Below are 21,325 nucleotides of genomic sequence, written 5' to 3'. Positions count from 1 at the left end.
CCAAATTTCACATGGACTAATCTCAATGTGAACTAGGGCTTGGTTTACAGGGGATATTAATCTGTAAAGCCTTCCTTCTCGTATAACAATAACTTTAGCTTGATCTATGCTTGAGTCTTTTCCCCTATTGAAAAATCTAGGGCATTAGCATTAGGTGATTTCGCTTCTATTAGTGGTTGCTTGTGAATGCATTTTACCTCTTTAGATTAAGGTCTTCTTCTTCTTAGATTATTAGTTTTCTTCTTCATCAAACAGTAACCAATGCATGAACATATATAGACGAGACACAGAATGTAGGCTATCAGCAAGGGCCAAAACCTTTGAGAGGAAAACCCGCACAAATTCTTCTTATACAGATTCCAATTGACAAATACCAAGACCAAGACACTAGACCTATTTAGCCACTCCAAGACCAAGCCACTAGTTCTGCTCTTTTCTTCTTCTTGACTCCATTTCTGCTTCGACCTTCTTAGCACCAAGACATAGTTACCATCGAGATCTTATCTTTGTCTGTACATTGAGATCTTTAACTGATGAGACCTTCTCGCTGTCAGAAAACTTACTTCTGTGATGGCACCGAGACTTCTTCTTTAAGATAGCACTAAGGCCTTCTGGAACAACATTGATGTCTTTTACTGTGGCAGCGATACCTATCTGAGTTCCTTTTGTGACATGCTCGTCATTATAATCTTGATCCGAATTGCAAAGGGTAATTTGAAGTCTCATAACGGAACCGTGTTTCTCTTCTTCGCATCTCAGAACTAATCCGAACTTCTGTGTATATTATTAGAACAGGAGAAAAAAAGGTCCTTGTTGTCCCTTCGTCACTACTCCATCCGAACTTTCTTCTGTACTATATATCCGAACTTCTCTTTGTCTTATTCACCGGAAATATCAGAGAGATACTTCCGAAATTCATTATGTTGTTATCCATCCGAAACTACAGAGGTATACGAAATTTTGATTGTGGATATCATCCGAAAATCTCAAAAACAGATCCAAATTTTTCTGTGTAAATGCAAAGAGCCTAGCTGTGTATTTATAGTAGTTTGTCTCCATAAATAAGCCGACATGATCTATCGAAGGGATGTGTCCCTTTAACTGTGAGCCAACATGAGTTTAATTTATTCATTTGGAGGCCGAATTGAAGAGGATGGCTAGTGCTTGTCGTTGGAGGGCTATCTAAACATTTTGTAGACTCATATACATTGATATATCCCCAAGAAGGGTTCTTCATACATGACATACACTCTTTGACTTTTAATGACCAATCCTAAGGCTCTCAATGGGAGCCAACTAAAATAAAGTGCTCATGAAACCCATGAAGAAAGGCTTACAATAATAATTTTATTTTTCTTCATTACATTATTTACAAGGGTCACAAGTACATGTCATTATGAATATCGAACCTAGTTACACTTTTCAACACTCTCTCTTAACTAGGGAGGTATTCATAATGGTACTTGGTCATTCTCAATCTGAAGAATTTTCATAAGAAGAATCGGATTGGTAACCCATCTGTCTAGCATCATATCAACCAGCATTGTCACATAGCAAGACCTTGACTAACAACTCTATCCACGTGATCATAGCACAATGCTGGCGAGACCGATGATTCATAGACACCAAAATCATTGTCTCTCAAAGTACATACTCCACCCGGGTGTTCACAGAGTATGAACTTTTTTGACCTATTATTATCTTGGGTAGCTAATCATCAAAGAATATTAGTCCACTACAACTACTCTTATCTTGGAAGCCCTATCTCATTCTCAAAGAGTATCAGATACTAGATGATTACAGAATCCTCCATTCTGTCTTCCCAAGTGAAGACTAGAATGATGTGTCTATCTCTCCCTCTCGATTAGGGAGGACATATCAATTCCAATAATGGAATGTACTCATTCCTACAAAAGGAATGTACCTAAGCTCCCTCTTGGCTTAGGAATTTCCAAGTTTCTTCCAAGTAAGAAACTTGTTTTCAGGCTCCCTCTTAATTAGGGACCTACAACAACTCCTCAACCAGCTGCTTGAAGAGCTCATTCCTTCGATGTCATGAATTTCTTTGTCATAGAGTCTTCATCTTTTGTATCTTCTTCATAGGGCACAAACCATCCATCACTTTCATCCATGAGTCAGTCATGTCATCATTCTTTTCATCAGAAAGCGATCCATCAGTCTTCATCTGGCCTTGCTTCATGTCATGCTACCTTCTTCATGCCATATTTTTCTTCGAAAGGATCTTACATCCTTCTACATGGTCCTCTTGGAAGACAATTCACAGTTCTTTGCTTTGGAAAACTTGCATAAGCCCATCCAGATATTTGTTCAAAAATAAGAAATGAACACTTAAATCAAAATTACCTTTGTGATGGTCTTTTATCATGACATCTTCCTGTAGGTATCAGCATCGTGCATACATGTTGACACATCTCCCAAAGATATCCATTGTCAAGGGCCTCCATCCTTTTCAAACTTCCATCAGAGTCTTCATATCTTTCTGGGAGATTTCCTTGTCAAATCTTCTTAGTCTTTTGGATGTTGATTGCCTTTATCACGGTTGTATATCTCATGATCTCTTGCTTCCTTACTTCACACATTCCATTCCCAGGAGCTTCCAATCAGAGTTCCTTAATTGTAGTCAACCACCTCATAATTCATATGAGGACATATTATGTTGATTTCATCTAGTGTGACCTATGCCTTCCTGCATCCTTTCAAAGGAGGAGATATTTTTCCCTTGATCATGCTTCTCAATGTAGAAGTAGTGATCCATGTCACCTGCAACCATACGACATGACATTATAATATTAAATACAAGCATACATACCTCACTTACCTTGAGGTCATCTAGGCTTCTTTCAGCAGTTTCCTTGATTGAAAAGATCTTCAACCCCTTTATCTGCTACATCTCTTATGTCATCATACCATCATCCCATGAACTCCACAAGTTGGAGTTCCTGATGAAAATACTTGCTTCCTCTCTAGATCGGTGAACCCTTCGATGAGGATTCCAACAAAAAAGCTTGAGGATCTTGTATATCCCTACCCAACATATGTTTCCTTTTTGACTTTATGCATGATGAGCCTTGTTGGAATTTCTAAGTCTAACTGTTATAAATCCTTCTTGTACTTTCTGATTTATTTCTTCCTACTTGTTCTGTTAATGAACAAGTTATTTACCATGTAAATACTGAAAATAAATACAAGTACAGTCTCAACACATACAGATCATCAACTGAAGGAAAAACAAGCACACAAGTGACACCATTATTTTTGGGCTAATGTCCCTGGAAAAACCCAATGCGGGAAAACCGGTGTAGCTATCTGAGGGTTTTACAATCTGGGTGCCAGAAATGGCTCACCCAAGAGAGAATACCCTCGACAGTAGTACCTCTCAGTCGGAGATAGATATCAACCCCAATCTGCCCCACGAAATCTCCCAATGTCAGCCTCTAGGGTCTGCGTCAACTTCTCTGACCCAGCGTTAGCCCAACGTCAGCCTATTTGGCCCAGCGTCAGCCTCTCAGGGCTCTGCGTCAGCCTCTGGAGCCTCTGTCTCCCACGCTGGCCCTCCTCAGGCTCTACACAGCTCCTGGCTGCCTCTGCATGGCCTCTAGCTACATCTGCGTGGCCTCTAGTTGACTCTGCGTCAACCCTCTCCCGGCTTCTGTGCTGATGATCCTGGTACTATCTCTGTCTCTTTGCTACTGCATTCACTGCCTCTCAGCTGCAACTCTGATCACTCCTTCGATTTCCTCAGCAAGCCCTGCCCCAGAAAATTGAATTCTTGATCAACTCGGTGTGTTCTCCAAGTGACCCTCAAGCCTCCTCTTATACTTTTCTCGTTGACAATTCAACGGTCGAGATTAAGTCCCTAATCAACAACTAAGATTAGATCTGGCTTGATCCATGACTTTTGGACCATTCTAACTCAGTTTTATATTAATTCACATTAATATTTTATTTTCCCTAAGTTTAGACTTAGGGACTCCATTAAAAATATTAATTATTTTAATATCTCCCAAACTAGTTAGATTCTGCCCAAACCATTTCTGGGTATTGGAGATCTCATGTGCTTTAGCCTCTCCACCAATTTTCGTGGCTAGAGCACATCCGATGCTACCCCAAATCAACAAGCCTTGTGTTAGATGACTTCTTCCTTTCCTTGAGTTTGCAATGAGGTTCCCAATGATTCCTTATGGTGATGTCACGAGCTCTTGTTTCTAATGTTTCCATGATGCCACGATGCATCTTATTATTTATTATAGCCATATCCTATAAAATATTTAGGAGCTATGACAAGACCTTTTGTGAGGGAGACTATCTCAACATAGTAGAGATCTCTTACTTCCTCTTTTCTTGGACTTCTTCTCTTCAGCTCCACTTCTTTGGTGATATGGGCTTCTTCTCTTCCTCTTTTGATATTGTCTCTTTAGGACAATCTTTTCTGTAATGTCCATAATTTCTGTAATGTCCATAATTTTTACATCCATAGCATTGAACCTCAGCTATGCTCTTTTTTCTTTTCAAATTTTCCAAACTTCCCTTTCCTTCCTGCAAAATGTTTGAGTCTTTTAACCTTCAACACTTTTGCCCTCAACTTGTCTTATTTTATCTTGCATAGAAACCACAAGTTGTCGAATGAGGTAACTTTCTTATCCCCATGGACATTTGTTACCTTGTTCATTAGTTAGTGCATTTGGAACAATGATGATTATCTTCTTATCATCTCTCCCAGGTCTCGCAGTTGAGACCTTATGAAGATATCCATTTATTCTTTGATACCTTCAATTTTGTGTAGATTAGATCTAAGTCATGTGACCTCCTTTATGTCATCTTCAGAGAATATTCTTACAAGCTTATCATATACATCTCTTTGATGTCTCCAATATTGCTATATGAGGGGTCCTTTCATAAGAATCCCCTTCCATGAATTCAGAGGAGACCTTTTTCATTGATGTGTTCAATGACTTCACTTTCTTCGAGGACTATGTCTATCCTCCTTTTCCATGCAAGAAATTTCGGTGTCCCACCAGCTTATAGATCTCCTTGCAAACACGAAGTCATTTTACCAAATTGATTAAAGAAAGAAAAATACTTACTTGACAAATGAAGAAGAAATCTTCAACTTAATCACTTTGATGATGGTTGAAGAAGATGTATTAGTGCACCCTTTTGGATGATCTTCTTCTAAATGAAAAAGCCTTTCCTCAATTAAAAAGACAACACCTTTTGATCTAGCTCCTTTTGATGATGGTGATTGATGAGGATTTCTTTATTGCTTCCTTGGATGATCTTCTTCCAAATGTAAAAGCCTTTCCTCAATAAAGAAGACAACGCCTTTTGATCTAGCTACTTTTGATGATGGTGATTGAAGAGGATTTCTTTTTTGCTTCTTTGATGATCTTCCTCAAGGGCAAGGATAGGATCCTTGCTTCAGTGAGAGGGAACTTGCCTCATAGCTTTGAGATGATGATAATACCTTCTTGCATTCAATATACTTCAACTACTTTGGTAGTGAATGAGTGCAGATCATAATTGCTTCTAAGGTTTCGACTTTCTTAAAGATGATGTGATCTTCATCTTTAAAGTCCTTCGAGCTACTTTGCCTTGTAAATAACTTGATGATGACTAGAGGATCCAAAAACTTTTGTTGTTGTAGATTGCTTCTTCTATCTAGGGTTTTATTCTTCAATGTAGATCTTGATCTTTTGCTTTGATCACCTTCGACTTGCTTAGATGCCCTTCCTTTGACTTTAGCACCTTACCTCTGATACCATGTTGAGAAATACAGGGTATTAGCATTAGGTGATTTCGCTTCTATTAGTGACTGCTTGTGAATGCATTTTACTTCTTTAGATTAAGATCTTCTTCTTCTTAGATTATTAGTTTTCTTCTTCATCAACCAGTAACCGATGCATAAACATAAATAGACAAGAGACACAGAATGTAGGCTATCAACCAGGGCCAAAACCTCTCACTCTTTGACAGGAAAACCCGCACAAATTCTTCTTATAGAGATTCCTATTGACGAATACCAAGACCAAGACCCTAGACCTATTTAGCCACTCCAAGACTAAGCCACTAGTTTTGCTCTTTTCTTCTCCTTGACTCCATTTTTGCTTCGACCTTCTTAGGACCAAGACATAGTTACCATCGAGATCTTATCTCTATCTATACATTGAGATCTTTAACTGATGAGACCTCCTTGTTGTCAGAAACCTTACTTTTGTGATGGCACTGGGACTTCTTCTTTGAGTTAGCACTAAGACCTTTTGTAACAGCATTGATGTCTTTTACTGTGGCAATGACAAGACCTATTTGAGTTCCTTTTGTGACATGCTTGTCACTGTAATCTTGATCCGAATTGCAGAGGGTAATCTGAAGTCTCCTAACGGAACTGTGTTTCTCTTTTTCGCATCTCAGAACTAATCCAAACTTTTGTGTATATAATTAGCCCAGGAGAAAAAAAGGTCCTTGTTGTCCCTTCGTCACTACTCCATCCGAACTTGCTTTTGAACTATATATCTGAACTTCTCTTTGTCTTATTCACCCGAAATCTCAAAGAGATACTTTCGAAATTCATTCTGTTGTTATCCATCCAAAAGCATTGAAAGGTATGTGAAATTTTGACTGTGGATATCATCCGAAAATCTCAGAGACAGATCTGAATTTTTCTATGTAGATGCGAAGAGCCTAGTTGTGTATATATAGTAGTTTGTCTCCATAAATAAGCAGACATGATCTATCAAAGGGATGTGTCCTTTTAACTGTGAGCCAACATGAATTTAATTTATTCATTTGGAGGCCAACTTGAAGAGGATGGCTAGTCGTTGGAGGGCTATATAGACATTTTGTAGACTCATATACATCAATATATCCCCAAGAAGGGTTCTTCATACATGACACAGACTCTTTGACTTTTAATGACCAATCCTAAGGCTCTCAATGGGAGCCAACTAAAATAAAATCACTTGCTCATGAAACCCATGAAGCAAGGCTTACAATCATAATTTTATTTTTCTTCATTACATTATTTACAAGAGTCACAATTACATGTCATTATGAAGCCCGAACCTAGTTACACTTTTCAACATCCCCAAACAACTACTTTTCCATCAATGAAGGCCACTCTATCTCCTTTGTCTTCTAAACTCAAAATAGAAAGTAAATTTTTGTGCAAACCTGGAACAAATAGAATGTTGTTGAGGTCGATGTTGCTTCCATCTTCGAGTTTTATGGAAGTTGATCTAATGCCCTTCACAGGATAGCTCTTGTTGTCTCCAAGTTCCACAGTGTAAGTGGATTTTCCTTTTGATAAGGTTCGGTGGGAGTGACCAGTCATGTGCCTTGATGCACTACTATCAATTACCCAGATGTCTTCGTCTTGGAATGTATCAGAGGGAGCCAAGAAGAGACCTTCATTCCTTTCATTGATTGATGCCTTCTTTGACGAGAATAAGAAACTTTGTGCTTCCTTGATACCTTTCTTGAGTTGCCTTGCAATTTTCTTGATGACCTTCTTCATTGTAGAGGAGATCTTCATGATGCCCTTAGAGAACCAAAGCTTTGAAACCATGTTGAGAATTCAATAGGGCAATGAATATGTTAATTCTCTTAACTTGATAATTGTTTGTGTTATCTTTTACTTATTAGCTTTGTTCATTATTATTCTAATGTGCAATACATCAAACAGCTACCAAAATAGTAATAACAGTGACACAGTATATAGGCTGCAAGCAAGGGCCAAAACCCCTCCTCTTGAGGGGAAAACACGTAAATCTCTTCTTTTCATAGATCTTTCAATTGACGAATACAATGACCTAGAGACTAAGACAAATACCCTCCATGATCAAGTCTACCAAGGCCTCCTATGGCAATATCTTCGACCTCCCAGTAGATCTGAAATTCTGCTCCCCAGCAACTGCTACTACTTCTCTACGAGACTTCGATCTCCCTCTAATAGCCTTCCTCTTGACTTCGCTTGCCTTGTCTTGAGTCTTAGGGCTAATAAGATGCCCTAAGAGACCTTTGCTTGCCTTCCCTTCTCTTCTGCTTCCAAGATCAAACCACAAGAGATCCCAACGCAAAAACCCTAACTTCGATCTTCCCAAGAGAGATAGATAAGGCCCAGAAACACTTTGACTTCCTCTTCTTCACACTTCCTTCTTCGACTTCTTCTTCTGCTTCTTCGCATAAGAGATGAGTGAGTGAGTGATCCAAATGGAGGATGAGTTCCTTTATATATAGGCTTCTTCAAGGGTGGACGTGGCTCTTCATGTAGGCCGACTTGACAGCTCATTAGGCTGACTTGATCTTGGAGGTATTTTGACACTTTAAAGACAAAATAATTTTTTCTTTACAATTTACAATGTGCCCATAGGGTCTTCAATATATGACAATGACTCTTATACCTAGGACAAACCCTAGAAGCACTCAATGGGTGTTTGACCTATAAAATAAAAGAACTTGAGCATGAAACCCATGCTCCAATAATAATCATAACTTCTTTTTCATTTTATATTTACAAGAATCCATTTCACACTTATGAAGACCAAACCTAGTTACACATTTATAGTGCTTGTAGGCTTCGATGAGCTTGCTCTTGGAGGATTGTTCTTGGTCTTGGAGGGTTGTTACACACTGTTGAAGACTTGTATACATTTACATGAACTCATGAAGAGTTTCTTTACATATGACATGACTCTTTGACATATAAATAAAATCCTAAAGACATCAAGAAGAAGTATTTTACCTAGTGACACTTCTTGCTCATGAAACCCATGAAGCAAGATATACAAAAATAATTTATTCTCTTTATTACATCATTTACAAAGATCATGTCATTATGAAGAGCAAACCTAGTTACATTTTCTTCAACACCTTCGACCTTGTTCCTTAAGAAGATCAACCTATTTCATGCCCATATTAGTCCCTCAAGCATGCAGCTAGCCTCCTACTCCTACTCGAACTTGCACCAAACATAAGAAGACCCTCAAACAGTCCCTTTCACCTTCGGCCTTGTCCTTTCTTAGTTGCGGCTACTTCATATGCTCTCCAATATGATGAATTGCACTTGGATTATGAGAATGAGGCTCCTCCTCTTTTCTTATTTATATGACTCCTTGTGGTGACATCTAGCTCTTCCAAAGGGTCTCCTCAAGTCAAGGCCGACTTGTCTTTTGTGACACAAGCCCACAAAACAACACATAAAATTTAATTTCTCCACAATGAAAATGACTCTCTTGGTGCTTGAAGCAACCCCTTGCTCCTCTAAGGGTGCTCTATCATCTCCAAGTGCCAATCATCAAAACTCTCCTTGGTTTTGGGCCCATTCCATTGGGTGAAAAACCCGAACCTTGGGTACTTAGCCAACAAATCCCGTTTATGGTGCCAATTCCTCCATAACCATGTTACCCTAGGGTTTGGAGTACCTCCAAAGCTACCAATCTCAAGTGTTGTTGCATCATCTCGAAGAGACCTTGTTGAGACTGCTAGTCTGGCTAGTAACAAAATGGAAGCCTATAAATAAAGGAGAATGTTGTTGAAATATGTAACTCGGTTCGGTCTTCATAATGACATATGTAATTATGATTTTATGTATTTAATGAAAAGAGAATTAAATTTATTGTGAGTCTTGGAGGACAGGTTTCATGCTCAAAAGAATTTATTTTATAGGTCAAGTACCCATTGAGTGCTTCTAGGTTTGTCATAAAGTCAAAAATGTCATTGTCATGTATGAGAGACCCTTCTTGGGCATGTTAAATATTGTAAAAAGAATTTATTTGAGTCAAATTAGAGTCAAAAGACCCTCCAAGACCATGTCAAATGTGCAAGCATCAAGTCGGCCTCATGGAGCAACAAGTCGGCCTAAGGACACTTCAATTCGGCCTAAAAGGATGTGTCAAGAAGCCTATATATAAGAGCACTCGACCTCATTCAAGACTCACTCACTCGCATCAAGAAGAGTTCAACCAAGGTGAAGAAAAGATCCTAATACCCAGCGAAGGAAGGGGAAAGAAGAAGAAGCATTTCTGATCTGTTTTTGGGCTACAATTCCTCCACATGTGCGAATATTAGGGCATCATTTTGAAGCAGCAGAAGTCGAAAATTGCAATCACTAAAGAGAGTCGAAGTTGGGTCAAAGAAGGTCATACTAGCAAGCCGCATTGTCAAGGAAATGAGTCTAGGTCAAGTGAAGTCAAAAAGAGGAAAATTTGTCCATATTCCAGCCACACGTGTGACCTAGGGTTTCTGCAGAAGAGGCTGAAATTGCAAGTCTGCAACAGCTAGCCGAAATTCTGAGTTAGGGCTGAAATCTGAAGTTGTGGTACAAGTTTGACCAGCGTTGACTTGGAGAAGGAGAAGTTCATCTAGAAGAAGCATTGACTTGGTCTTGGAGTGGTTATTGGTCAAGGGTCTAGGTCTTGGAATTCGTCAATTGAAGATTCTATAGGAAAAAGAATTTTGCGAGTTTTCCTCTAAAGATTGGAGAGATTTTGACCCTGGTTGATCGCCTATATCTTGTGTCCTTTGTCTCATAATTCATTATGTTTTGGTAGCTGTTTGATGAAGAGAACACAATAACAATCAAGCTTAAGAAGAATATAATCAAGAAAAATAGAAAGTCTCCACAAGCAGTTATCATAAGCAAGAGAAATCACCTATACTGCTGCCCCTAGATTTCTCAACAAATGCCATTTGCTAAAGGTATAGTTGAAAGATTGGGAGTTCCCCTCCAAGCTGCACTTGAATATCTTTGGAAGAATTGGAAGAACAGGTTCAATGTGAGGTTTTTCCATCTCTTTATTCTTTTCATGGATGAATAGAGTTTTTCTAAGAAAAGGTATGGGTTTGTTGATGAAATAATCTTTATAGAAGAGCAAGTTAGTTACAAAAAAGAAGATTAGGGTTGAGGTTGTTACACCCTCCCTAATCCTTGATGTAACCTTGAATTATCAAAGGATTTTGCTGTTGTAATTTGCTTGCTGGGCTTGTTTCACTCCATTTCTATGGGTTGTCTTGGCTGAGGAGGAAGGTTAGGTGTGACATATTCGGACCTCCTGATATTGTTGTGAAATCAGATTTAATGGCATGATGTATTGTTGGCTATTCATCCAGGAATAAGGCTGCCCTCCTTTGTCTACTCCATCTCAGGTTCCATATATGGCTGTCCATATCTTGTCTGTGGTTGCACGTTATTGGTTGGCTATTTTCATAGTTTTCACAGTGCAGATTGTTTAGAGACTTTCACTTTATTCCTGCATAATCTGAAAATCTGTTTTGCAATAATTATGGTACATCTATGATGTCTTAATTACATCTTTTCTGCTATATATTAGAACCCTCTTGTTCATTGATAATGATTCCGTAGTGCAATTGGATAGGCACTAGTCTTGGTAAAATCCACCATCCCTTTTATTCTAAAGAACATCATTAAAAAAATCTTCTCTAGGGTTCCCCACCTTGTGCTGAAAAGAACCAACCTGAACCGAGAGAGTTGTTGTTGTGACAATGGGCAACCTCCCTAATTTCCTCCAGCATTGCACTTGGTTAAGGGACTTTTGAAACATTTAAAGTGCAGATATGGGATGTGACATATGTCAATGCTTTAGACATACTATTGAAAATGTATGAGCCCATAAACCACCTGATGCATGCATACATTGAGGAGGATCCTCCGACTCCCCGACAACAAGCACTGCATGATGGCAACTGATGTCAAATTGGCATTTTATCTGAGCAATTCAGCTCATGTCAATCCAGTATACTCAGCTTGTTATTCTTTCTGTTGTTTATGTAATGAAGATATACTTGTTTTTTCTGTATGACAGTATGGCTGCTGCATTTTTAGGCAATATATCTGAGATGTATGTATCTTTTCATGTTTCTGAAAAGCCAATCACAAGTAAAATGTACCCTATCTCTAGTATGTACTAATTTTCCAGATTACTGTAAATAAAACCTTTTTCTTACCCAAAAGACCACGATGAATCAATGCAAAGCTAATTCAGTATAAGACACCACACCTCATAGAAAACTCACCATATGCGGAGCGGATATAGTCGCATTGTAACCTGGCACCAAGAACACATATTTCATAGTAAGACCTTTGAAGTCAAGAACAAAATAAAGAATAGTGGTATATAGAAGTGCAGGATCCCCTTGCATATGTTAAAAAGAGAATAGATACCAAGTACAAATGAAACTTGCAACTATATATCTCCAAGTAATGTACTTCCAGTTATCAACAACAAACAATATTGCACCCTTCTCCACATGCCAAAAGCAATGATCATTACTCATAATCTGATGTAATTATGAACCATCGGTTTTCCCAAAAGTGCATCAATAGAAGAGCCATCTTATAACCTATGAGCCTAACATATGGATATCAAGAACTCAAACATAAAATATATTAAAGCTAGAAGAAACTAACACATGGATGGAATGCTAGAGAATGACTAAGCTAGGGCAAGTTGTCTGGTAGCTATTAGCCACAAAAATAATGCAGACACACCTCTATCACTAGATTTAACCGATAAAACATTCTATAGAATTATTGAAGCTCTATTCAAAATTATGTCCCAACTACCTAGTTACTATACATTGTTGTCAATGGCAGACCTGGCCATGACATTACTTAAGCATAAAGATATCTGTTAATCAACTGGTTAATACAAAAATTTTAAAATAGTGCCACGCATATTGAACCAAAATAGATTGTAGATAGAAAAGTGTATGCACACAATTTGAAGTACATTTCTTTCAGGGGTTACACATCAATAAATAGAACCTTTTGGCAACTAAATAATAAATACCATCTTACACATTGTGCTCTTTCTTCTATCATGCCTGCATTCTTTCTTTCTGTATAATTATAAAACCTAGAGGTACAAACACTTATCATATAAAATAATTCAACTCTCAATCATTACTCAATTGACACTGCTAACCCTTAGTAGAAATGTCGTCAACCAAGAGAGAAAAATATAAATTAACTCACACAATATATGATTACAATGTTGAGGACATCATATACATGTCCCTTGTATCCTTACCTAAGGGTTATGACCCTTAGTACCATTGGAAAATCAAGGTATTTGTAGATTAATGTTGATTTTCCTTACTTGATACTTACTTGTGATATTTGTTGGCCATTATTATTTAGTTTTACTTCTTCATCAATCAACTACCAAAACATGAAGATCACAAAGACACAAAGAACACGATATAGGCTACAAGCCAAGGCAAAACCCCACAATTGGGGAAAACGCAAAAAATCTTCTTCTTATAGAATCATATCAAAATGAGACCTCAAGACCCAAAGACCAAGAACTTCTCCAAGCACCAAGTCAGCCCTCCAATGAGATCTCTTCCAAACAAGTCAAAGTCTACCAAAGTCAACGAAGGTCAAACTCTCCAAAATCTGCTCTTATCAAAACTTTAGTCCTGTAACTTTAGGTCTGTAATTCGGCCTGCAATCTTCAACCCTGCCACAGCTACAAAAACCCTAGCATCTTTGCACGTGTGAGAGAAAATAATCAAGAAATCAGATTTTCCTTCTTCTTTTAGACTTTCTCCTCCTTCCTTGTCCTTCGCTCTTCTTTCTTTCTTTCTTGGTGCAGAGATCAAATTCTGGAGTGAATCTCCAAATAGGTCGAAGTCTCTTCTAATATATACCCTTCTCAAGGAGTCGAATAGGCCTCTCCTAGGCCGACTTTTTCTAGCAGGGCTGACTTGATCTTGGGAGACAAAAATGACTTTCTAGACTCAAAAATATTTTTTCTTTCTTGTTACAAATTACCCAAATGGGTCTTATACATATGACAGACTCTTTTGACTCATTAAACCCTAGGAGCATGAAGAACATGCTTGACCTAGACTTGAGCATGAAACCCGTGCTTAAATAAATTATTTTTCTTCTTTTACATAAATACAAATTGATACAAGTATAAAGATAAATATTATGACCAGACCTAGTTACTTTTCCAACACTCCCTCTTAACTAGGGAGGTATTCCTAATGACTCAACAAGTCTATCTTAAGTTGAAATATTCGCATAAGAAGGGATATGGATTGATAAGCATCAAAAATGATAGTATCATCATAGTCAGCGTTGTCACATTACCAAGGCCTTGACAAGTACACTCTATATCTCCATAAGATCTAAGCATAATGTTGGGAGGCATTCCATAGGACACTATATTGTCTCACCAAGGTACATACTCCACCTAGGATACCTAGAGTATGTCCTCCACTGGACCATTTCCCTCGAGGAGATGGCTGTCTAAGATGCTTATTCAATCCACCATTCTCTTTATCCATGTCCATGTACTTGACTTAGGATCTCCATCCTAATCCATCACAGTACTTGACACAAGGAGAACCATGCTTATTCAATCCATCATTCTCCCTATCCATGATGCATGCACTAGACTTGCGGCAGTTAGTCCTGGCCTAGTACATGACATAGGGAGAACCAATGTCCAACCTTACTCCCTCTCAACCTGAGAGGAGAAATCCATGCTTACACCACCCTCTCAAATAGAGAGAGTCCATCAACAAGCCTCAACTTGTGTCAGAAGTACTCATACTTCCCTTACATCAGCTACCTACAATTGTTGTAGCTTCCTAAGCCAACCCTCTTATCACTAAGTTTTCTCAACTTGCAACTTCTTGAACTAGGGCTCCAAATTTGCCTCCTAATAGTCTATGATCATGTACTTGAGGTCTTCACCTACTGCATCCAGAATTGTGTCCAACATTACTTCCTACTTCCTGCACTACTTCCTGCCTTGAAGATAGTCCATCACACAGTTCCTTCAACTGACTAATTATCACAGTACAAGGTTAGCCAATCTATTGTTCATTCAATCTTGAACACAACTTGGTTGACCTTTCCAATCAATCTCTATTAGTGAACGCAGCTCCATAAACTCAAATAATTCTACCCTCTAGCTGCAATTCTTAACTTTCCAAAACTGCCAACTCTTATGGTCTTCAAATAAACCTTCTTGTCAGTCCTCTTAGATGACTATCCTTAGGCTTTCTATACACATCCCTTTAATTGTCCTATTGTTGCTTCAAATTGGCAGTCCTTAAGGCACCAATCAAACAGCATTTCAATATTGACTTGGTTGTTCCAATTTTACTATCATAAGGTCTTCCAAGCACAATCCACTTGATAGTGAATGTCCATTGCTTCATTGTCCTTAGAGTTTTCTTGCACTCATTGTACAAAGAGCTTCTTCAAGTATGCTCTCTAAACAATCTCAAATCTGAGCCTGCACCATTCAACCCTGTCTAGGGCTTCCTAGTACCTGCAAAACACAATAGAAAACCCTCACCAAAGAACCCTCTTCCTGTGCAGTTGCCACAAAGAGATGTGACCTTGTTTTGGAAGGCCTATTAGGCAACTCGACCTCCAAAACAGACCCTTCTTTCAACTTGCAATTACACATAAGTTTCATTCCTTCTTGACTGTGAGAATCCTCCTCCTTTTGCTCAGAACCAGCCCTCTAGACTTCGGCCAAATGTCCTTTTCCAATTGTCAATTTATATCTGATTCACTAGCCTACTTAGGCTGCCACTTCTTCCTTCAAGGGATCAACCACTAGACCTTCAAAATATTGCGTCTCCTAGCAGACCCATCGTCCTCAAATCTGCACCTAAGGCATAAGAGACACCTACTTGCTGCCCTCCGAACAGCCACAAGATGTCCTCCAACAATCTGTCCTAACTAGGGCAACTCATCCACTAGCAAACAACATTAACTCAAGAGGATAACATACCTTGTTTTGCAAACTTTTGTTGCTCCTCTTGACCTCGGGTTCTATGCAAATTTGTGGTCTGGTTAGGGCACAACAACAACCCTAAAATCTGCTCCAAAACCCTGCGTTCTTCTATTTAAGCCCTCACACATGCGTTGTCCCTTGCTGTGTATGCGGCCTGAAGTGAGACACCTTCTAGGCCTCTCAGCCCTCCCAAACAGATGTGTCATCCACCTGCAACCAACACAGAGATCTACAGCCCAAAAAAGAAGAGGAAACACCTTAAATGTTGCACAAGACTACCCAGATTTCTCCTCCAATTCCTCGTCTTGCAATTTATCAAACTCAGCCTTCAAGCTGTCATAGAAATCACCCGAAGCAGAAGTATATTCCTTCTTCGCTTGAGCTTCTCTGAGTCTTGCATTAGCCTCTTTCGTATTACCAGCATTATATTACAGTAGTATATTATCTCCTTTCCACAGAACTTCGGAAAGTATGATTTTTGCAGAGCTCGAATAGCTCTAGACAGAAGATGAAGAATAGAACTAGTGGAATTCAGATCATTGTACAAGTGTAGCATCTTAACTCAGATCATGCCTCTGGAATTAATTTGCTTCACTAAACCTTGGACAAACTTGGATCACAAACTCGCATGCCAAGAACAAGAACTCACATCACTGTTTGCCAACTATACTTCAGATCTTTTGTCAGATAATGATGATATCGGATCACTGTTGTTATGGGTTCTGAAGCTGGATTTTTAGCTTCATGGATCTTGATCCATAAATAGTTTCATCGGTATATGCCACAGTGCTTCGCATTCCTTCCAAATATTTATAAGTCCAAATTACTCATAGGTAGGTCTATTCTTTATAGACATGTCTTGATGCTTTTCAGAACTTGGCTCAGTGTAGTAGTTCAATGAAGAGTAATTCACATTCCATCATATCACAAAAAAGCGAGATATGCCACAGGGCTTGGATATAAATCATATTGTCATGCCCTCGAATTATAAAAGTGAACCAAGAAAGAACCTTGTATCAAAGTGGGAGATCAATGCAACATTTTCAGGACAACTTACATCACTGATTTAGACTTGAATCAAAACTTCGAATAGTTGATCCTGAACTTCGCATCTTAGTCATATTTTGTGGACGAGGTAAGTTGAAAACCTTTGCATTGTTGTCATAGAGAAATATGGATGACAGTATAGCATATCTCGATCTTCCCTAGATAGATGACTTCAAACTTTCATAACTAAGCCAACAATATGTGATCTTTTGGCTTTCTTCTACCAACCTTAGCTTTGATACCATGTTGGAAAATCAAGGTATTTGTAGATTAATGTTGATTTTCCTTGATAATTATTTGTGATATTTGTTGGCTTTTTATTATTTAGTTTTACTTCTTCATCAAGCAATTACCAAAACATGAAGATCACAAAGACACAAAGAACACAAAATATAGGCTCCAAGCCAGGGAAAAACCCCACAATTGGGGAAAACCCGAACAATCCTCTTCTTATAGAATCAGATCAACATAAGACCTCCACAACCGAAAGACCAAGACCTTCTCCAAGCACCAAGTCAGCCCTCCAATGAGATCTCTTCCAAACAAGTCAAAGTCTACTAAAGTCAGCAAAGGTCAAACTCTACAAAATCTTCTCTTGTCAAAACTTTGGTCCTGTAATTTCAGGTTTGTAATTCGGCCTGCAATCTTTGGCCCTGCAACAACTGCAAAAACCCTAGGATCTTCGCACGTGTGAGAGAAAATGATCAAGAAATCATATTTTCCTTCTTCTCTTTGACTTGCTCCTCCTTCCTTGTCCTTCGCTCTTCTTTCTTTCTTTCTTGGTGCAGAGATCGAATTCTTGAGTGAATCTCCAAATAGGTCGAAGTCTCTTCCAATATATACCCTTCTCAAGGGGTCGAATAGGCCTCTCCTAGGCCAACTTTCTCTGGTAGGGCCGACTTGGTCTTGGGAGACAAAAATGACTTTCTAGACTCAAAAATAATTTTTTTTCTTGTTACAAATTGCCCAAATGGGTCTTATACATATGACAAAGACTCTTTTGACTTATTAAACCCTAGGAGCATGAAGAACATGCTTGACCTAGACTTGAGCATGAAACCCATGCTTAAATAAAATTATTTTTCTTCTTTTACATAAAATACAAATTGATACAAGTACAAAGATAAATATGAAGACCGAACCTAGTTACTTTTCCAACAAGTATGAATAGCTCAAATATTTGTTAATTTTTCATCAAGATTTGTTCTATGGTGCAACTATTACTTCAACAATTTCCAACAGCATCCAATTTACAATTTCTTCTTCAATTAACTAATGGCAGTAAAGCAATAGTAGATAGAACATTTATACAAATGCACAATGAAAGACAGCCAAGAGACAAGAGATAATATTTAGTCAATGACCAAGGAAAAACCCCAAAAGGGTGAAAACCCTTTTACAAATCTTCTTCTATTAGAGTGTCTTCAAATGTTCAATAGAGAGAATACATCATCCAAGAGTCAAAGTCAAACTTTGACTAGCCGATACCCAATATCCAACCAAGTCAATATGCCAATCAGTTTATCCAAAATAGAGACAAGAGAGAGAGAGAGAGTCAACAAAAGTCAACTCTTGAGCAAATTTGTCCAAGTCAACAACAGCAATGTGTGCCCTAACCAATCAAAAAAATAGTCCTCCAAGAGCTCGGTCAAAGGTCAAAGAATTTGGCCTTCTTTGTTAGTCAACCAAGAGTCAAAACAGTGCAAATTTGAGTGGGCAAACTTGGTCAAAACAATGATGTAGCCTATGGTCAAAGTGCCCAAACTTCCTCAGTTTTTGTGCCAAAGAATGCAGCTTGCCCAAACAAAGATACCCTCAAAAGATTGAACCAAAATTCTGCCCAGAAATTCAAAGTCAACGTTGGTCAACACCGGTCAAAGTTGCAGTCAACTTCATATTTTCAACCCCCTGTGATTTTCGTCCTCCTTCTCCTTCATATGTGTGAGAGAAGCTTGCAATTCTTGAGTTGTACGAACCAATCAAAGAAGGAGAGAGAAGAATGTGTTGTGTGATGAAGCCAAATGAGGAGCACTTAACTTGTATTTATAGGCATTGAAGGGATGTTCATTTTGCTTCCAGGTCAACCTGAACAAATGTGCCAATGTGGGCTTTTCATCAAAAATATATTTTTCCTTGTCCAAATTGAGTGCTTCAAAAGTCAATTTTGGTCCTCTCAAAAAGAGGAATTTAATGCAAAGGTTGGAATTTGTCACTGAGCTACCAAATTAACACTCCCTCTCAGCTAGGGAGAAATTCCAACTGTATCATGTGATCATCATATGTATCTTGTCATCATTTCATGTACATCCCATCTCATATTTACTTGTCTTTGCTCATCTCATGTTGAACACTCTCGAATCTAAAGAAGAAGAAATGTTGTAGGGGAGCTCCAGCTACCACCCTGACTCTATCACCATCGGGGAGACTCTGCTACCACCCGGAAACATTATCATCATCGAGGAGCCATAGCTACCACCCAAAACTAAAGACAATGGGCGAGATCAACCTACCCCAATGCATAGGGATCACACTCTATCCCAAAGTCCCTGACAATAGGTGAGATCAACTTATCGGAGGTAAGGATCACACTCTACCCTATTGTCCCTGATCATCCATCTTAACCCTCAAGATTCAGATGGTAGAACACTTGCATCCACCAACTTGGGCGAGATCCACCTATTGCAAGGGGTAGGGATCACACACTATCCCAAGTCCCTCATCCCATTGGCCAAATGGGGAGCCTATCCCACAGAGTGGGTAAGAGTCTAAGACACTAAGACATACTCTGACTAGGGGAGATCTCTAGCCTCTACACCCTATCAGTCAGAGGTCCCTCATCCCTAGGAGCTCATCCACTCCATTCCTCGTCCTCGGAGCTCAACCAAGGGGGAAGAGCATTGCTCAACATTCTTGATCAACCCAAATCCTTATCCGAAAGGGTCATCTCAACCAATCCAAGCTACTCTCTGAACCAGTGTTACTTGGGAGCGGGAGCGAAAGCGGGGAGCGGGAGTGACATTTTCAGAAGCTCCCGGTTTGGGAGCGAATCCCGGAGCGATTTTTTAAAAATATATATATATATATATATATTTTATATTTTTTTAATTTTTGATACATATATGTCAACAAAAACATGTAGAATGATGAATTAGATATAAAAAACATAAAAAAACATAGATTGATCATTGAACCATATCACATCAATCATCTAGAAGTTATAATCTTCATCAACCATGTCCACAAGTTAGTAACATACATATTACAACTGCAACATATTGAGTCTCGTGAATCATGATTCATCAAATTCAATCTTAAAGTTTCAACTTCAAGCTTTCAAAATTGAAAATTCAATATATAACATTTATCATCATTGATCACCAAAGTTGTACTTGTAAGCTAAGTTTAACCATTACAAGAAATAATATCTTAGATATTTCTAAGTTCTAACTGTTAACATGAAATGAAATGTTATAAAATGAATTATGAATAATGAAATGAAATGAAACAACTTTAGTCTTTCACGAAGCATCATATTCATAATTCACAATCATTACCAATGAGTTATAATTGCCAACTTCAAACTTCAAACTTTCATTGTCACAGTCATATATTGTTTACAAAAAATATCATTATGATATGAAAGAGTCAAGAGTCAAGAGTCAAGGACTCAAGACTCAACAGTTATGAAAACTAACAGAAACTAGAAATGACAAGTAAACTGTAAATCTACATGTGGCCCTTGCCACGAGAGTCTCCTGTATGAGCAGGTCGTGGTGGTCTTCTAAGAGTCTCCTGTATGAGCAGGTCGTGGTGGTCTTCTAAGAGTCTCCTGCACAGACTGACGACCAGAACTAGAAGGCACATGCCCTCCACGTGAGGGTGTAGATGGAGGTGGCGACAACAAAGGAACAAGACTCGGAACTCGAGCACTACTACTGGATGGTGGAGGTGGCATCGTTGCTGCAGCTGCTTCATCTTCATCCCTTATAAATTCATCTTCTAGTTCTTCAAGATGTATAGTGCCATCCTCCAAATTGTCATCCTCTGGGTGGTTGTCCCAAATTTTATATGTGGGATCCTCATAAGCCCGATCACAGTAATGACTCAACAACCTCAAGTTGTAGTGCACATAAACCAAGCTTTCTGCCCAGTTTTCACTGAGTTTGTTTCTTTCACATTATGTATGAAGTTGTAGGTGCTCCAACACCTCTCTGCAGAAGAAGTATTTACAACCTGTGATAGAACTTTTTTTGCCAATTTTGGCAAAAGTCCCCGGCTGCCATATGTTTCCCACCATGTGAGAGAATCAAATCTGTCTCTGTCTTCCATTGCATGGAAGGTACCAAACAAACCAGTGCCACTGAAGTATCTGCCTATTTCAAGGCGCAACGCTGCACATTCCTCCCTATCAGGTATCAACTTTTCTAATGCATCCAAATATCCTCTAGTTACCTCTGCATCTAAATGGGGTTTGGTCC

At 38.7% G+C, this 21,325-nt stretch overlaps 1 protein-coding gene across 2 annotated transcripts in view; it reads right to left on the bottom strand.

Moving 5' to 3' along the window:
• LOC149259735 (protein-L-isoaspartate O-methyltransferase 1-like) overlaps positions 1–21,325 on the bottom strand; it is a 153,371-nt gene that overhangs the window by 62,602 nt on the left and 69,444 nt on the right. For both annotated transcript variants that reach the window (XM_089419079.1, XM_089419073.1), the window contains exon 3: positions 12,049–12,080. In XM_089419079.1, the coding sequence (XP_089275205.1) occupies positions 12,049–12,080 (32 nt within the window). The remainder of the gene's footprint in view (positions 1–12,048; positions 12,081–21,325) is intronic.

This window comes from Pinus tabuliformis, chromosome 6 (assembly GCF_031772625.1).
Source record: "Pinus tabuliformis cultivar Carrire ecotype Pingquan chromosome 6, CPIR1, whole genome shotgun sequence".
NCBI lineage: Eukaryota > Viridiplantae > Streptophyta > Pinopsida > Pinales > Pinaceae > Pinus > Pinus tabuliformis.
This window is presented reverse-complemented; position numbering and strand designations above follow the sequence as displayed.